The sequence below is a fragment of the Tachysurus fulvidraco genome, chromosome 2 (genome assembly GCF_022655615.1).
Source record: "Tachysurus fulvidraco isolate hzauxx_2018 chromosome 2, HZAU_PFXX_2.0, whole genome shotgun sequence".
NCBI lineage: Eukaryota > Metazoa > Chordata > Actinopteri > Siluriformes > Bagridae > Tachysurus > Tachysurus fulvidraco.
The window spans coordinates 21,223,746-21,237,526 of NC_062519.1; the positions used below are offsets into that span (position 1 = coordinate 21,223,746).

The 13,781-nt window shown below is 41.1% G+C and overlaps 1 protein-coding gene across 5 annotated transcripts in view; it reads right to left on the bottom strand.

Annotated features, from left to right (window-relative positions):
- dennd1b (DENN/MADD domain containing 1B) overlaps positions 1-13,781 on the bottom strand; it is an 81,187-nt gene that overhangs the window by 58,491 nt on the left and 8,915 nt on the right. For 4 of the 5 annotated variants that reach the window (XM_047808818.1, XM_047808815.1, XM_027159729.2 and 1 more), the window contains exon 3: positions 2,646-2,689. The exons of the other annotated variant lie outside the window; for it this stretch is intronic. In XM_047808818.1, the coding sequence (XP_047664774.1) occupies positions 2,646-2,689 (44 nt within the window). The remainder of the gene's footprint in view (positions 1-2,645; positions 2,690-13,781) is intronic. 5 annotated transcript variants of the gene reach the window in all.

Here is a 13,781-nt window from a genome sequence, read left to right on the forward strand (position 1 = left end):
TTCCCTGGGGAACATCTGCTGGAGAAGATCTTCATTACTACAAACTCCAGGCTTGAAAATAAGCAGAAATTAGTCATCGAGTCAAATGAACAATGCTGATAATTATTTCTTTAGAATATAAATATACAGGGCGAGTTGGTTTTGCTAGCTGGTGCAGTCTTCTCAAAATGACCACCAGAAGGATCAGAAGCAATCTCATAATTAATACATGGTCAGGTGTTTCCTCCTGTAATGTCTACAAACACAGATGATTGAAAGGCAGCAGAGAGACGCTTCTGTAGGACATCATCCTATCATCTAAAATCAAAATAAAGAGGTTGAAAACTTGACTGTGCATGTTTATATTAGAGATTGAAAGCTGAGATCTTCCTGTATGATTCGCAGTAAGCATTAAGAGTCAGAGCGCAGTCGGAGTAAATAAAACCACCCGTGTCGTAACACCGGCTGGAACAAATCCAAACGTTTGCCGAGATGATATAACGTACGAGAGGTAATAAAATCGAATGATAGGACGATGTCCCACACAAGAGTCTTTCATATAATCTGTATTCTACTGCTGGTTTGCTTTTATTAAATTATTACTGCAATGAATTATGTATGGAAATCTCTTATGCATGTAGAAATAGTTGAACATGCAGGAAGGAGCACGTTGAGCTGAATAATCTGGAGCTGCTGACATTACAGGAGGAAGCTCGGTGCTGATTTATTGTTCAGGGGTAAAATCCCAAATATTAATTGAGGCGCTTCTTGCTGTAATCAAAATAATAAGTCTTTCTAAATGACATTTCAAATGAACCTTTAAGTACGCTTGTTTTTCCCACCGGTGTGTGTTACTTCCACATTCGTGTCTAGTTAACACGTTGAATGATACCAGATTTGTGGTAGAAGACAGATAACAAAATAAGAGTCGATAAATAAAAAATAAAATAAATAAATAAATATATCACTTTAGTCAGGGATCAGCCCGGACTTTCATCCATGTGTGTTTGTTATTGTTCCTCGTCACGTGTCTGCCCCGCCTTCGTCTGCTCCTCCCTGTCTCCACACCTGTTCCTCATTGTGTCATTACTGTCTTATGTATAAATGTGAGCATTCATTGGTTACGTTAATCCTTGGTTACCTTATCCTAGTCATTGTTAAGTGTCGTCGTTTGTATTGTTTTAGCCCTCGTCATTTTATTGTATTTGTCTTTATCATTTATTAAACCCCATTCCTTTGAAGCTATCCTGTATACGAGTCCTTCTCCTTCCTTCTCTGGTTGTGACAACTATAGAACTTGTTCGATTTGTTCATGTAGCTGGATTTCTTTCTGTCAACCCAATTAGGTCTTCGGTCACTTTCGGTGGAGGAGCCGGTTAATTTAAATCGGGTCTGTCAGACTAAACCGACTGTTCCATCACCGTACGGAAGATTAAAACCAGGTCAAGATCTCAAACTGTGACCGCATCTTTAAATAAACACAGCAGTAAATGTGGTTAGTTTTCACCCAGAATGCTCGGTGTTACTGCGCACACCTGTGTGTGTAGAAGTTACTGAGTAAGATTAAAGAACGAGACCTTGGATAACATCAGATGGTTTAATCGCTCTCCTGACCGCCTGATCAGAAACTAATAATGAATCGATTAATCACTGGAGTGTAAATGCCCATATAATTGAAGCCTTAACGGCCGCTGGCACGGATTCAGCTGCGAGTTCGTGTTCTGAGGCGGCAATAAAGTTCCTTTTGGAGCCGTTAAAAAAAAAAGGACATTTGAACAAATTGTCCGCATGAGTATTGTGGATATGTTTATTTACAGGAAAAGATTTCTATACAAATTCATGTGCATTCTGAACTCTGTACACTCACGCCGTTGTCTTTCTACTGCTAGGTGCTGGTTGTGATGCTCGACCCGCTCACATCAAACTCCTAATAGTTTAGATTTAAACCTGACAAACGTTGTCGTATCAGAGAAACTAGTGTGGATCATATCAGCTCCTCAAAATGTTCACAGTGGCTTTATGTCTATTTAAGAGTATCACCCCCAAAAAAAACCCTGTGAATAACGTCTCATTAGATTCTTATGGATTATTAAAGGTTAAATCTTAGATATCGTGTAATAACTTCTTAACACGGCCAGACTCTAAATATGAGAATCAAGTCAGAATTTCAAGACTGTTCGGCGATCACGATGAGACGCCGAGTCGCGATTTCAAGATATTATCTCGCAATTTTGAGATACAAATTCAGAATGATGAGATACAGCCATAATTTAAAAAATAATAATAAATAAATAAATAAAAAACCACTAAAATAAAAGATAATTTTGTGATTACATATATATCATATTGATTTATGTCAGAATCATACTTTTTTTTTATTTTTTTATGACGACTCATTTTCGCCACTTTTTTGTGTCGGAAATGCACTTGATTACCTGCACCTTGTTTTTTCCTATTTCAGTAGCCACTGAGGTGGAAATGTAGGAGGAAAGGAAAGGATTAAAAAGAAATGGGGGTGCAGAGCAGAAGGGAGGAAGAAGGGAGGGGGGTGGGGGGGTCATGGATGAGGTGGTGAGGTCCATTTGAACAGAAACGAGCAAAGGAGCAGGGAGGGAGGAAGGGGAGGAAGGGGAAGGGGAAGGGGGAAAAGTTGCGCTGTTTCCAACCTGGTCTCCAAAGTCCTGGGGGAACTTCCACAGCACTGTCGGATCTGTAAGCAATTGACAGACAGCATTAATCAGTGGCTGCACAACGCCATGCACACCATTCAGAGCACATACATATTAATGAAAGGGGTGGGGGCAAAAGGGTGGCTTCTCCTGTGTGCCGGCACACCGCAGCAGAGTGCACGAGCACGAGGAGCTCTGCATATGCTAATATCATCAGTCATGCCAAAGCCCACAGACGTATAAAATGTAGGAAATTTTTAGATTTTGTTTTGAAGATAAGGTATTATTGCTGCTCTTCTTACACATTGCTATTCTTATGATTACACACGAACGAGAAACATTCTTAGTCTACACAATAATTGTTTACGCTACAGTTACAGAGAACGATTTACAAATGTGAGTAAAATAAAAATCTTTTTTTTTTTTTTTTTGGTTTGTTTATTAGAAAATTTGTCCAAAAAAGTGAACCGATATTCTACATAATCTCCAGTTTGTTCAATTCTTGTGGGGTTTAAAAAAAAAACAAAAAAAAGCAGCTTCCGGCCGCTAATTTCTGCCCCACCTTTAACGGTTACATTTAAGTACATTTACGGTTACATAGCTCCGAATGCACGATGAAACAACCTCGAGGAAACGGGTGAACTGATAAAGTTAGTACCTTTTATCAAACAGACGATTTTTAACTTTCGACAAGTGCTGCACGTCAGTAAAGTAATATTCACATCTGTGCGAGCTCACACACACACACACACACACACACACGGCCAGCAACACCGTGACACTGTAAAGATCACACAACGCTTTACGGAAGGTCAATTAAACGGAGCACAGAGCCAGAGAGTGAGTGAGCCCCAGGATGTACAGGATCCGTACACCTCTACATCCTCCTACTCCGTGAAACGAGAAAACACGTCGAACTTTGTGGAACAGATGCTGCACTTCTTTTTTTTTTTTTTTTTTTTTTTAAATCCTCTTTAACCTCCTAAGACCTGAGCTTTGGTTTGGCTTGCATTTTATTGCAATGGGATGTCCACGGTTGTGAACACCAGGTCGTAGGAGCTTAAGCTAAGAATCGTATGAGGACGCAACCTGGTGTGGCACTGTGTAGCTACCGTTAGCGTTCGGGTCGTTCTTTCTATCTAAAATGTTGGTTCGAGTATAAATCGGAGCAAAGGAGACCCTTTTAAAGCCGCATCGCTGCTCAGGAAGCTCAGGAAGCTCTGTAGCACGAATCGTCACTCGTTATTACTGATTCTTTTTAATAAAATGATTATTACTACGACTGGCCGTGTGGCTCGTAGCTTTAAACTCTCGCTCGAACCCTCTGACAGGAAACCCGGACAGACCACGATGAACCCGGACAGACCACGATGAATCTTTCTCTATCTTTCTTTCCTTCTTTCCACTATTCTTATCTAACTGTCCGTCCTCGGCACAAAGGCACTTACTTTTAGACGGTGAAACTAACCTGACTTGGATGTCAGGAGAAAAGGGAAGAGCAAGGTACGTTACATAATCCCCTCACAAGATTTCACAGACTCCGTCTTAAGATTTTTTACAAAGACCAAATATCCTTCTCCCCGGGGAGTGTAAAGCCTTCATCTGATTTGGCAGAGTTAGGTCAATTTTATGCTGATTTTATGGGTGAGAGGATGAGAACCACTGCAGGGGGAGAAAAACAAAACAAGGGAAATGTGATCTGATCGAGGAAAGAGTAAAATATAGGGAAGGAGACGGACACGGCACAAAAGCAGGATGGTGTTAAAAAAGAAATTAGGTACAAGGAGAAGTGAAGAGAAAACTGAACGGAGAGAGAGAGAGAGAGAGAGAGAGAGAGAGAGAGGAAGGGGTAAACACCACCGCCCCCGACAGCCCCCAATACACCTTCTGTGGAGCATATCCTGGAGGGTCTCATAATAAACCATACCTCAAGACACATGCTTATTCATATGAACAAAACTTGCAAATCACGCTCCCTGTGGGACTTTCTCACCACAGCAGACTGACATGAAAAGGCCAAAATTCAGATGAGCTCTTTTCATGCAGCTCCACTCCTCACTGTCCGGTCTGAGCGAGATCTGTTCGCTAGTCGAGGCCGAGATTTAATATTCGATCAGAAACTTTTTAATAGTTTTGAGACGGATGTAGTTATGGATGCAGCGCAGGACGAGTTTACTGTGTTTCTATCAGAGGAAAAAAAATCTAACAAAAATGTAAAAAAAAAAAAAAAAAAAAGATAAAGTTTCTGAAGCCCGACACTTGCGACCGGCTTACAGTCACCGAATCCACCAAAGACAGGGCGTGATCTGTTAATCAGTGTAAAATACGTGGCCAAGATCATTGTTCATTCTGATTTAGTCTCCAACTGTCTCCTTTTTTTTTGAGGTGGGGTTACACCAGGGAGTGTGGTGAGATAAAGGCCCCTGTCTGAGGGTGAAAAGCTGTCAAAGAGAACCAGGCACGTTGCCTCCGCCGGCTCCCACTGCCATATTGTTAGCGTTTTTGCGTGAGGGCGAAACGCACGGGGCGGACAGACACAAAGGGGATTAATGGGTTAAGGCTGAAAGTTGAAGGTTACGAGGGGAAACCTCACCCCTACTGCTGAGCCAGAGAGAAATGTCACCGTGACAGACCTGAGGCTGCTTAATCCCCTGCCACACACACACACACACACACACACACACACACACACACACACACACACACACACACACAGGCACCCTCCCTAACAGCCTTCTTTCTGCACCCCCCCACCCCCGAGCCTGGCGCAGTGAGAGCTCGCCTGTTCCCAGCAGGTCTATGAACTGCCCCAAGTCGACACACACACACACACACACACACACACACACACACACATATACATGTACTGGACGCATATATTAGCATAAAAAGCTGGAAACAAGCACAAGTTGCACACTAAACATTTTACTATACTAAAAAAAACAAAAACACAGCCTTTATGTACACAAGGTTTACTAATGCGCTCTTGGTTTTTTCCTACAACTTGTGCTGGCTGCTTCAGGCTCCTGTGAACAATACATTCAAAGCAGAATAAATAAAATGGGACGGCTGTATGGAAGCCTGCACACCATCCCACGAGTTTTGAACGTGGTGGCAGGGTTGCATGTAACCATCATTGCTTTCTTTGTACCAAAGTGTTCGTCTTGAGCAGGTCTTAAAATGTGTCGTCGACGACAGTGACAGTGAGGAAACAATCTAGCGCTCTTCACTCGGCTTGGACAAAGTCATTTGACTGGGCCGCAGACGGAGACTAATGGGTGAGAATTGAAATCACCTCAGAGGAGCGAGCTATTTTCGACTGTATCACACCGAAAGCGTAGCCGTCGGCAGGCTCAGGAGTATTGATCCCCAAAGGCCTTCATACCCTTCTAACCTCCGAGAGTGTGGCAACACACTGGCACTTGCAGGCATGGGCAGTGCAGGTCAGCCTTTAATCAATGTTTGGTCATCCCGGGGATACCTATCCTTACAAGTCGATATGCGTCTCTTTGATAGAGCCCAGGCGGAGGGAAACGGGTTAATAGGTGAATAGTGGAGAAAGAACAGCGTACTATCACAGCTGACACCACGTTTTATCATGTCTGTCTGTCGGCCCTCTGGATAGAGATACTACGAGGGCGAACACACTTCAGTAACAAATATAACACACACACACACACACACACACACAGGTTAGCTGTGTGCCTGTCACTGAGCATTAACAGAACTGCTGGTGTGTTCGGTTTCATTATGGATCCAGTGCGAAATGTGAAATATATCACTGACGTTTGGATGCGATTAATTATCGGCTGATACTGGGATTAGATTAATGCTCATCTAGCTCGTGGGAAACCTGCCAGGGTTCAGAGGAAGGCGAGAGGCACGACGAAGGCCTTGGTCACTGTTTACCCAATTAGTCCTTCTTTTCTTTACTGTTAAAATGCAGTCATATCAGTTTGCTTCTAGGAACTAGAACGTCTAGTGTGAACACTGAACACGGCTGGAGTTTTCCCCAGTAGTCCGTCATGCTTCCTGTTTCGCGACTGAACCCATTTTGATTCCATGTTCAGTTACAATTAGTTTGGAAGAGTTTGAATAATATAAACCTAAACTTCCCATAAAATATCTAGTCAAACCTTACTCACCGAAGAGATTTCTTCCTTTCCGATTATTTCTACAATTCTAAAATAATAACGAAGACTTATGTTTATTTTTGGGGGGAAAACTCTGAATTTCGAAGTATTTCCGTTTGTCTTTGAATGATTCTTTATCAATAAGGTGTTGCGTCTTATGCTTTACTGAGAAAGCTGACTTCCATAAAAACACTTCTATAGAGTGAACTCTATGCATGAAAGGTCTCATATGATCATTTTCAGAACCCAGTGATGTTCTGCATCCGTCCTGTTATATTATTTTAATATCTTGTGCTGAGCCCCAAGACAAACAACCATGTAAACCCTGACAACGTACATCATCCTGTCCTCTTATTCTCGGCCAGAGGTTAAACTGCTGAACTCTCACCCTCCTTGGCAAAGTCTTCATTTTTCTTTTTTCTCCTCTTCTTTATCCCATCCCCTTATCTATAAAAGATTTATTTCACAGTATGTCGTAGTGTGGATTAGCCTACTCCATGCCCCAGAACAAAGGCATTGTCTGCCGTTGCTAACAGGTCTGTGCAAAGAGGCAGCCTGTTAGAGGAAGCTGCAGCTACTTAACACCCACAATACTACCATTGTGAGTGGCCCACTGGCAGGGTCTTGGGTTTTCTTTCGGGCCTCATCTAGACTTTGTGTGAGCGAGTCAAGAATCCGGGAGAAAATCCCATCAAGCAGTCGTGTGAGAGTTAACTAAGGTAACCTGCTGTGAACCTGATGAAGATGTCAGCTAAACATATGGTCTAAAAAAAAAAATCTATTGTCAGAACACGGGGCTTTTTTTCCCTCTCTCTCCCCCCCAACAGAATTAAAAGCTGTGCAGAAAGAGGAGGGAGGACGACGTCTTTGAGCCAAAAGCCGGGAATAACGGTGGTCATCATTTTACTTCTGGACCAGTAACTTTATTCCGCCGACAAGCAGCTCCTCCGACTGAGCTCACAATTAAAGAGGCAAGCAGATTAGTGAACATCTTTGAAGCTCAGACAAAAAGAAAATTGTTTTTTTTACCCCTAACCTTAGTGCAAGCTGCAAATGGCATTACATTTCATGCTACTTTAGCAAGCAATGACCTCAAGAATGGATAGAGTGTACTGTGATGTCATGCTTCTTAACCATATCACGACGGTGCATTCTGGAGCCTTGTGCACTTCTGTAGGAAAGGTTAGTACGATGTATTCACTACTGAACTCCGCTGACCTTCAGGAAACCTCTCAAACCCTTGACATTAGCTTTACGGTAAAATATAGTTTGAACAGGATGGATGTTGTGACGCACTTCCTTCATTTCAGAACAAGATTCTGAACTCTTCAGAAGTCTAGACAAGAAATTTTTATCTAAATAGCTATTTTATCATGAATTGATGCGCATGATCAACAACAATACTCAAATACGCCGAGGCGTTCGTTTAAGCCGTCATTTATTGGTGTTAACAGGCCCTAAAGTGTGCCAAGAAAATATTCCCCACACCATTACACCACCTCCACCAGCCTGGACTGTTAATACAATTCAATAATGCGGAACTGGTCATGAATTCACGGAGCTGACGCCAAATTGTGCACCTAGCATCTGAATGTCACCGCACACCACCCACTCACAAATTTGTATTATTCTTGGCTGACAGGAGAGGAACACAATGTGGTCTTCTGCTGCTGGAGCCGATGCACCTCAGATCACAGTGAGGTTTATTCTATGATGCTTTTCTGCTCGTCTTCGAAATACTCCTTCGGTGTCAATTTAACAGAACCGTTTCCGACGGAGTTTCTTGTTTCTTCTCCAGACTTTTGCAGACAGTTATATAAAATGTCTCCGTTAGTCCTGCTATCATTACAGTTTCCCTTCACTGGAACTAAGAGACACGTCCATCATGACAATGTCCCTGTGCACAAAGCACAGAGCTCCATGGTGTGTTAATGTTGGAGTAGAAGAACTCGAGTGTCCTGCACAGAGCCCTGACTCTGACTCAACACCACTGAACACAGACTGAACCCCAGACCTCCTCACACTTACAACATCAGTGTCTGATCTCACTAATGATCTTGTAGCTGAATGAACACAGTCACAATCCAACATCTGGTGGAAAACCTTCCCAGAAGATTGGAGAACATTATAAGAGCACAAGAGGAACAAAATATAAAATGAGATGATGGTCAGGGGGCATGTGTAAAAGATCTCTTCCTATTTGTATTAAAACAGGCATTTTCACTCATCAGAGAAAAGCCAGTACTTCGAAATAACGTGAAAAAGATATGAACAGCTGCAGTTCTCGAAGACAAGATGGTGTTTAGTTAAATTCACCAAAAAAAGAAAGAAAGAAATAAATCAGTTAATTTCAAGTTTGCATAATCAAGGCTCTGGTGCTGATCTGGACTGGACGTAATATTTACAGCAGAATACGGAACACATGTCGGCAGCTTCGTTTGCATAATTTACATATGCTTAAACCTCCTCGCAAAGACGGACGGAGAAAATCCGAGACATATATTTCTACGTCTGAATTCATGAAGCTAGATCAGGGTACACCCCAATTTCACAGCTTCACGACTGTGTGGAGAAGCATATGGACGTCGGCTATGTGACAGTCCCGGCGTATCACTGTATATTAGCGCAGTCTGTCACAATACGTGTTCAAAGCCAGGAATATTTCTCAACTGTCTGCAAGTGCTTTTTGTTTTTTTGGGGGGTTTTTTCAATTTAATTGTGACTAAAACTGCAAAGCCTTAACAGGATAACTGAGAACTCTTTAAATGCTGATTCTGTAGCTGTTCATATGGCGTACGTTCGGTGCAGAGGTACGGCTAACACGGTGTCATAACAGCCGTCAGTCTGCGTTATCGCACCGTAGGCTACATCTCACGGACATTAAAATGTCTTTACCTCTTAAAGGGGGGTGGCCGCAACTCCCGTTCGGGTGTGTGAGCAGGAAAGCTGGAGAAGGGCTGCAGCAGGTAATCACAAGTTGCAAACCATATGCTCGCACCATCTGTCTCACATGTCACACGTACACGAGCACACATCTAAAACAGGCTACCTAAAGAGTCGATTAAACAACAAATAACAATTGGCCAGCAGACAGCCAGCCACTATACACTCTCTCTCTCTCTCTCACACACACACACACACACACACACACACACACACACACACACACACACACACACACACACACAAACACACACACACACACAGGCCATGCATAAGGCATGCAACCTGCATCCTGCTTTTAATGACACCATCTTCACTAATGAACAGGTTTAACACTACAAAAGATCAGCAAATTGATTCAGATCATGTACCTACTGTATTGAGGATCAGTATACGTACTGAAATAAACGTACAAAGAATCTATGGATTTTTGTTGACGTTAAAGCAGGTGTTATTAAAATGAACGGCTCGGGGAGAATAAACCCATTGCGGACGTATAAAGAAGCGGAGACGGGAGTTGAGACGTGCCTGCGTATGTAAACCAGGGCGGTATCGTGTATGTGATTCGGTCTGACGCTCACCGATATAACAGACCGCTCGGGTGACAACACAATAAGACGATAAAGGCAGTGTGGATGAATCACAACACGCTCAACAACAACAAACAGCACGGTGAAGATCTTACACACTGACCTACATTCCTGACCAATGTATGGTCTATAGTATAAAAAGCTCACATATCCACACACACACACACACACACACACACACACACATGTGAAGGTTTGACGCAAGTTACTTCATGAGGATGGGGAAGTAGTTAACTCTAACCAACAGAGTGTTGACAAACTGTTTTATTTTTTTCTTCTTCTTGGTTTTTTTTTCTGAGATCTGTGACCGACTTTAGATGCGTTCTCCTTTCTGAAAACAAGATAAATGCCAACGTACACACAAAAGGCGCTTTTTTTGTTCTTCTTCGATATCCACAAGTATTTTTTTTTTGCTGATACAGAAATTAAGCCTGGGGATCAGATCAGGATATCTAGAGGCTAAGCAACTCTTGTTTGTTTGTTTATTTATTGATTGATTTGTATATAATCTGTCTAGATAGAATAGAACAGAGTATATCACACTCCCGAGGTGTATGAGGAGCGAGCGTGAGCGTTAGCTTCCGGTAGCAGGCTGGTGCAACACTACATAGACGTCGTGCAATAAGAGTCTCCAAATGAGCATGCTTAATTATTGAGTACACACAAGCTAATTATATATCGAGGGATAAATGTCAGGACTAAGCAGTACGACCATGATACAGTATTAATATTGTGATAAACTCACCCACAATACGCTTTACTGAGATATCATGATCCTTGTTATTACATTTAGAAATTAAAACTATGACTCTTGACATGATGATATTTCGGTCGTACTGCCCACTCCAAACCACACGGCCATGAGCACAAGTGTGTACTACATACTGACTGACACCCTGAGTGCTATAATAAGCAGAGCTCAACCACAGTTTCTAGACCTTTCCGGCATCGGTGTTGGAGTTGTTTAGAGAAACAGAAAGGTCAAAGTGCCTGAGGAGTCCCATCTATTGCTCCACGGTGGTTGTGTTAGCACTACACCAACACCACACACACACACACACACACACACACACACACACACACACACACACACACACACACACACACACACACACACACACACACACACACACACACACACCTGTCAACCCAACCAAAAATACAAAAGCAATAATGAATCAAAATAATGAATATGAGAAATATGATGTATGACAAGGATGTAAGGGGGGGGGAGCAGAGGGGAGGGGGAGGAGAGAGAGAAAAGGAAAAAGCGTGAGGATGAAACGGGGACGGGCAAACAGTCAAGGACACACACACAAATCACACCACAACACACACCAACACGACACACACACACACACATGACACACAGCACACACACACCACACAATCCCAACACGACACCACACAACACACACACGACACACCAATCACGACAAAACACGACACACACACACACAAACTACAACAAAAAAAAACAATAAAAAAACTACAAAAAAAAATAAAAAAAAAACAAAAAACGAAAACATAAAACACACAAAAAAAAAAAAAACACACAAAAAGAACAAAAAGGACAAAAAAAAACACGTAAAAAAACAAAAAATAAAAAAAAACAAAAAACGGAAAACAAAATAAAAAAAAACACACAAAAAACAACCAAATAAAAAAAAAACAAAAAAAAAAAAAAAAAAAAGAAAAAAAAAAAAAAAAAAAAAGAAAAAAAAAAAAAAAAAAACCCCAAAAAAAACACAAAAAAAACAAAAAAACCACAAAAAAACCAAAAAAAAACAACAAAAAAAAAATAAAACAAAAAAAAAACAAAAATAAAAAGAAAAAAAAAAAAACAAAAACAAAAATAAAAAAAAAAACAAAAAAAACAGAAAAAAAAAACAAAAAAACACACGAAAAAAAAAAAAAAAAAAAAACGAAAAAAAAAAAAAAAAAAAAAAAAACAAAAAAAAAACACACCACAGAACACACAAACAAAAAGAAAACAAAACACACACACACACCAAACAGAAAAACAAACAACACACAATACAAAAAAACACAGACAAAAAAACAAAGAAAACGACAAAAGAACAGACAAAAAAAACAAAACAAAAAAAAGACAAAAAAAAACAGAAAAAAAACAAAAACACACAACAAACACACACCAAAAAAAACCAAAAAAACAAAAAAAACCCTAAAATACAAACAAAAAAAAAAAAAAAAACACTAACAAAACAAACCAAAAACAACCAACAATAACACACCACACAAACAAACACACAAAACTACCAACACACAACACACACACCCAACACTAAAATACAACAAACACACCCCAACATACACCACACTACCACACACACACCAACACTACACACACACACCCCAACACTACACACACACACACCCCAACACTACACACACTACACACACACCCCAACACTACACACACTACACACACACACACCCCAACACAACACACACACACCCCAACCCAACACACACACACCCCAACACAACACACACACACCCCAACACAACACACACACACTACACACACACACACACACACTACACACACACACACACACACTACACACACACACACACCCCAACACTACACACACCAACACTACACACACCAACACTACACACACCAACACTACACACACCAACACTACACACACACACACCAACACTACACACCAACAAGGATGTAAGGGGTTTGTACAGATGTTATTTATATTATATGAAAAAAATGTAAAAAGCTAAAACGGGGATGTGCCAAACAGTAGTACACACACACACACATGTATATATATGAAATTCCTGTAAGAACTGTCTTAACTGATGTGTCCAATATAGTCTCATTTCATCAAGCATATCAAAAAAAATAAATAAATCTACTCTCTACACCCAAGCAAAGGTTCGCTTTTTGTTGTCATGGAAACAGGAGCTAATGGCAGTTCGCTCGGTTTCTTATCCGAACTTTACATTGAAGGAATATAATCATTTAGGCATCTAAAATGACATGTATGCAAACACAGAGATTTCCATACAAACCCCTGTCACTTATGTTATGAGCTCCTTCATGTTTCCTTCATCTGAACTGGGCTTTTATGCAGCTCACTAATGTGTCTTTTTGTCTCGCTAAACTGAGTCATATTTAGTGTTTGTGTACTTGGCATATGTTCATTTGAAGTGTAAAGACTAAATAACACCAAATTCAACAAAGCACACTGCAAATGCAGAAATTCAAGGCTTCTGTCTTCAGAACACAGCTGCTGTGGTGATGCAACTCCATGAAAAAAAAGAGAGAGAGAGAAAGAGAAAGAGCAAGCGAGCGAGAGGGAATCAGGAAATGTTCACATTCCAAGCAAATAAAATGCAATGCAACGTACGAAAAGATGGTGTCTGACAATCGGAATTTCTCGTCGTGACTAAAACAAGTATCAGAAACACGGGTGAAGAAAGTT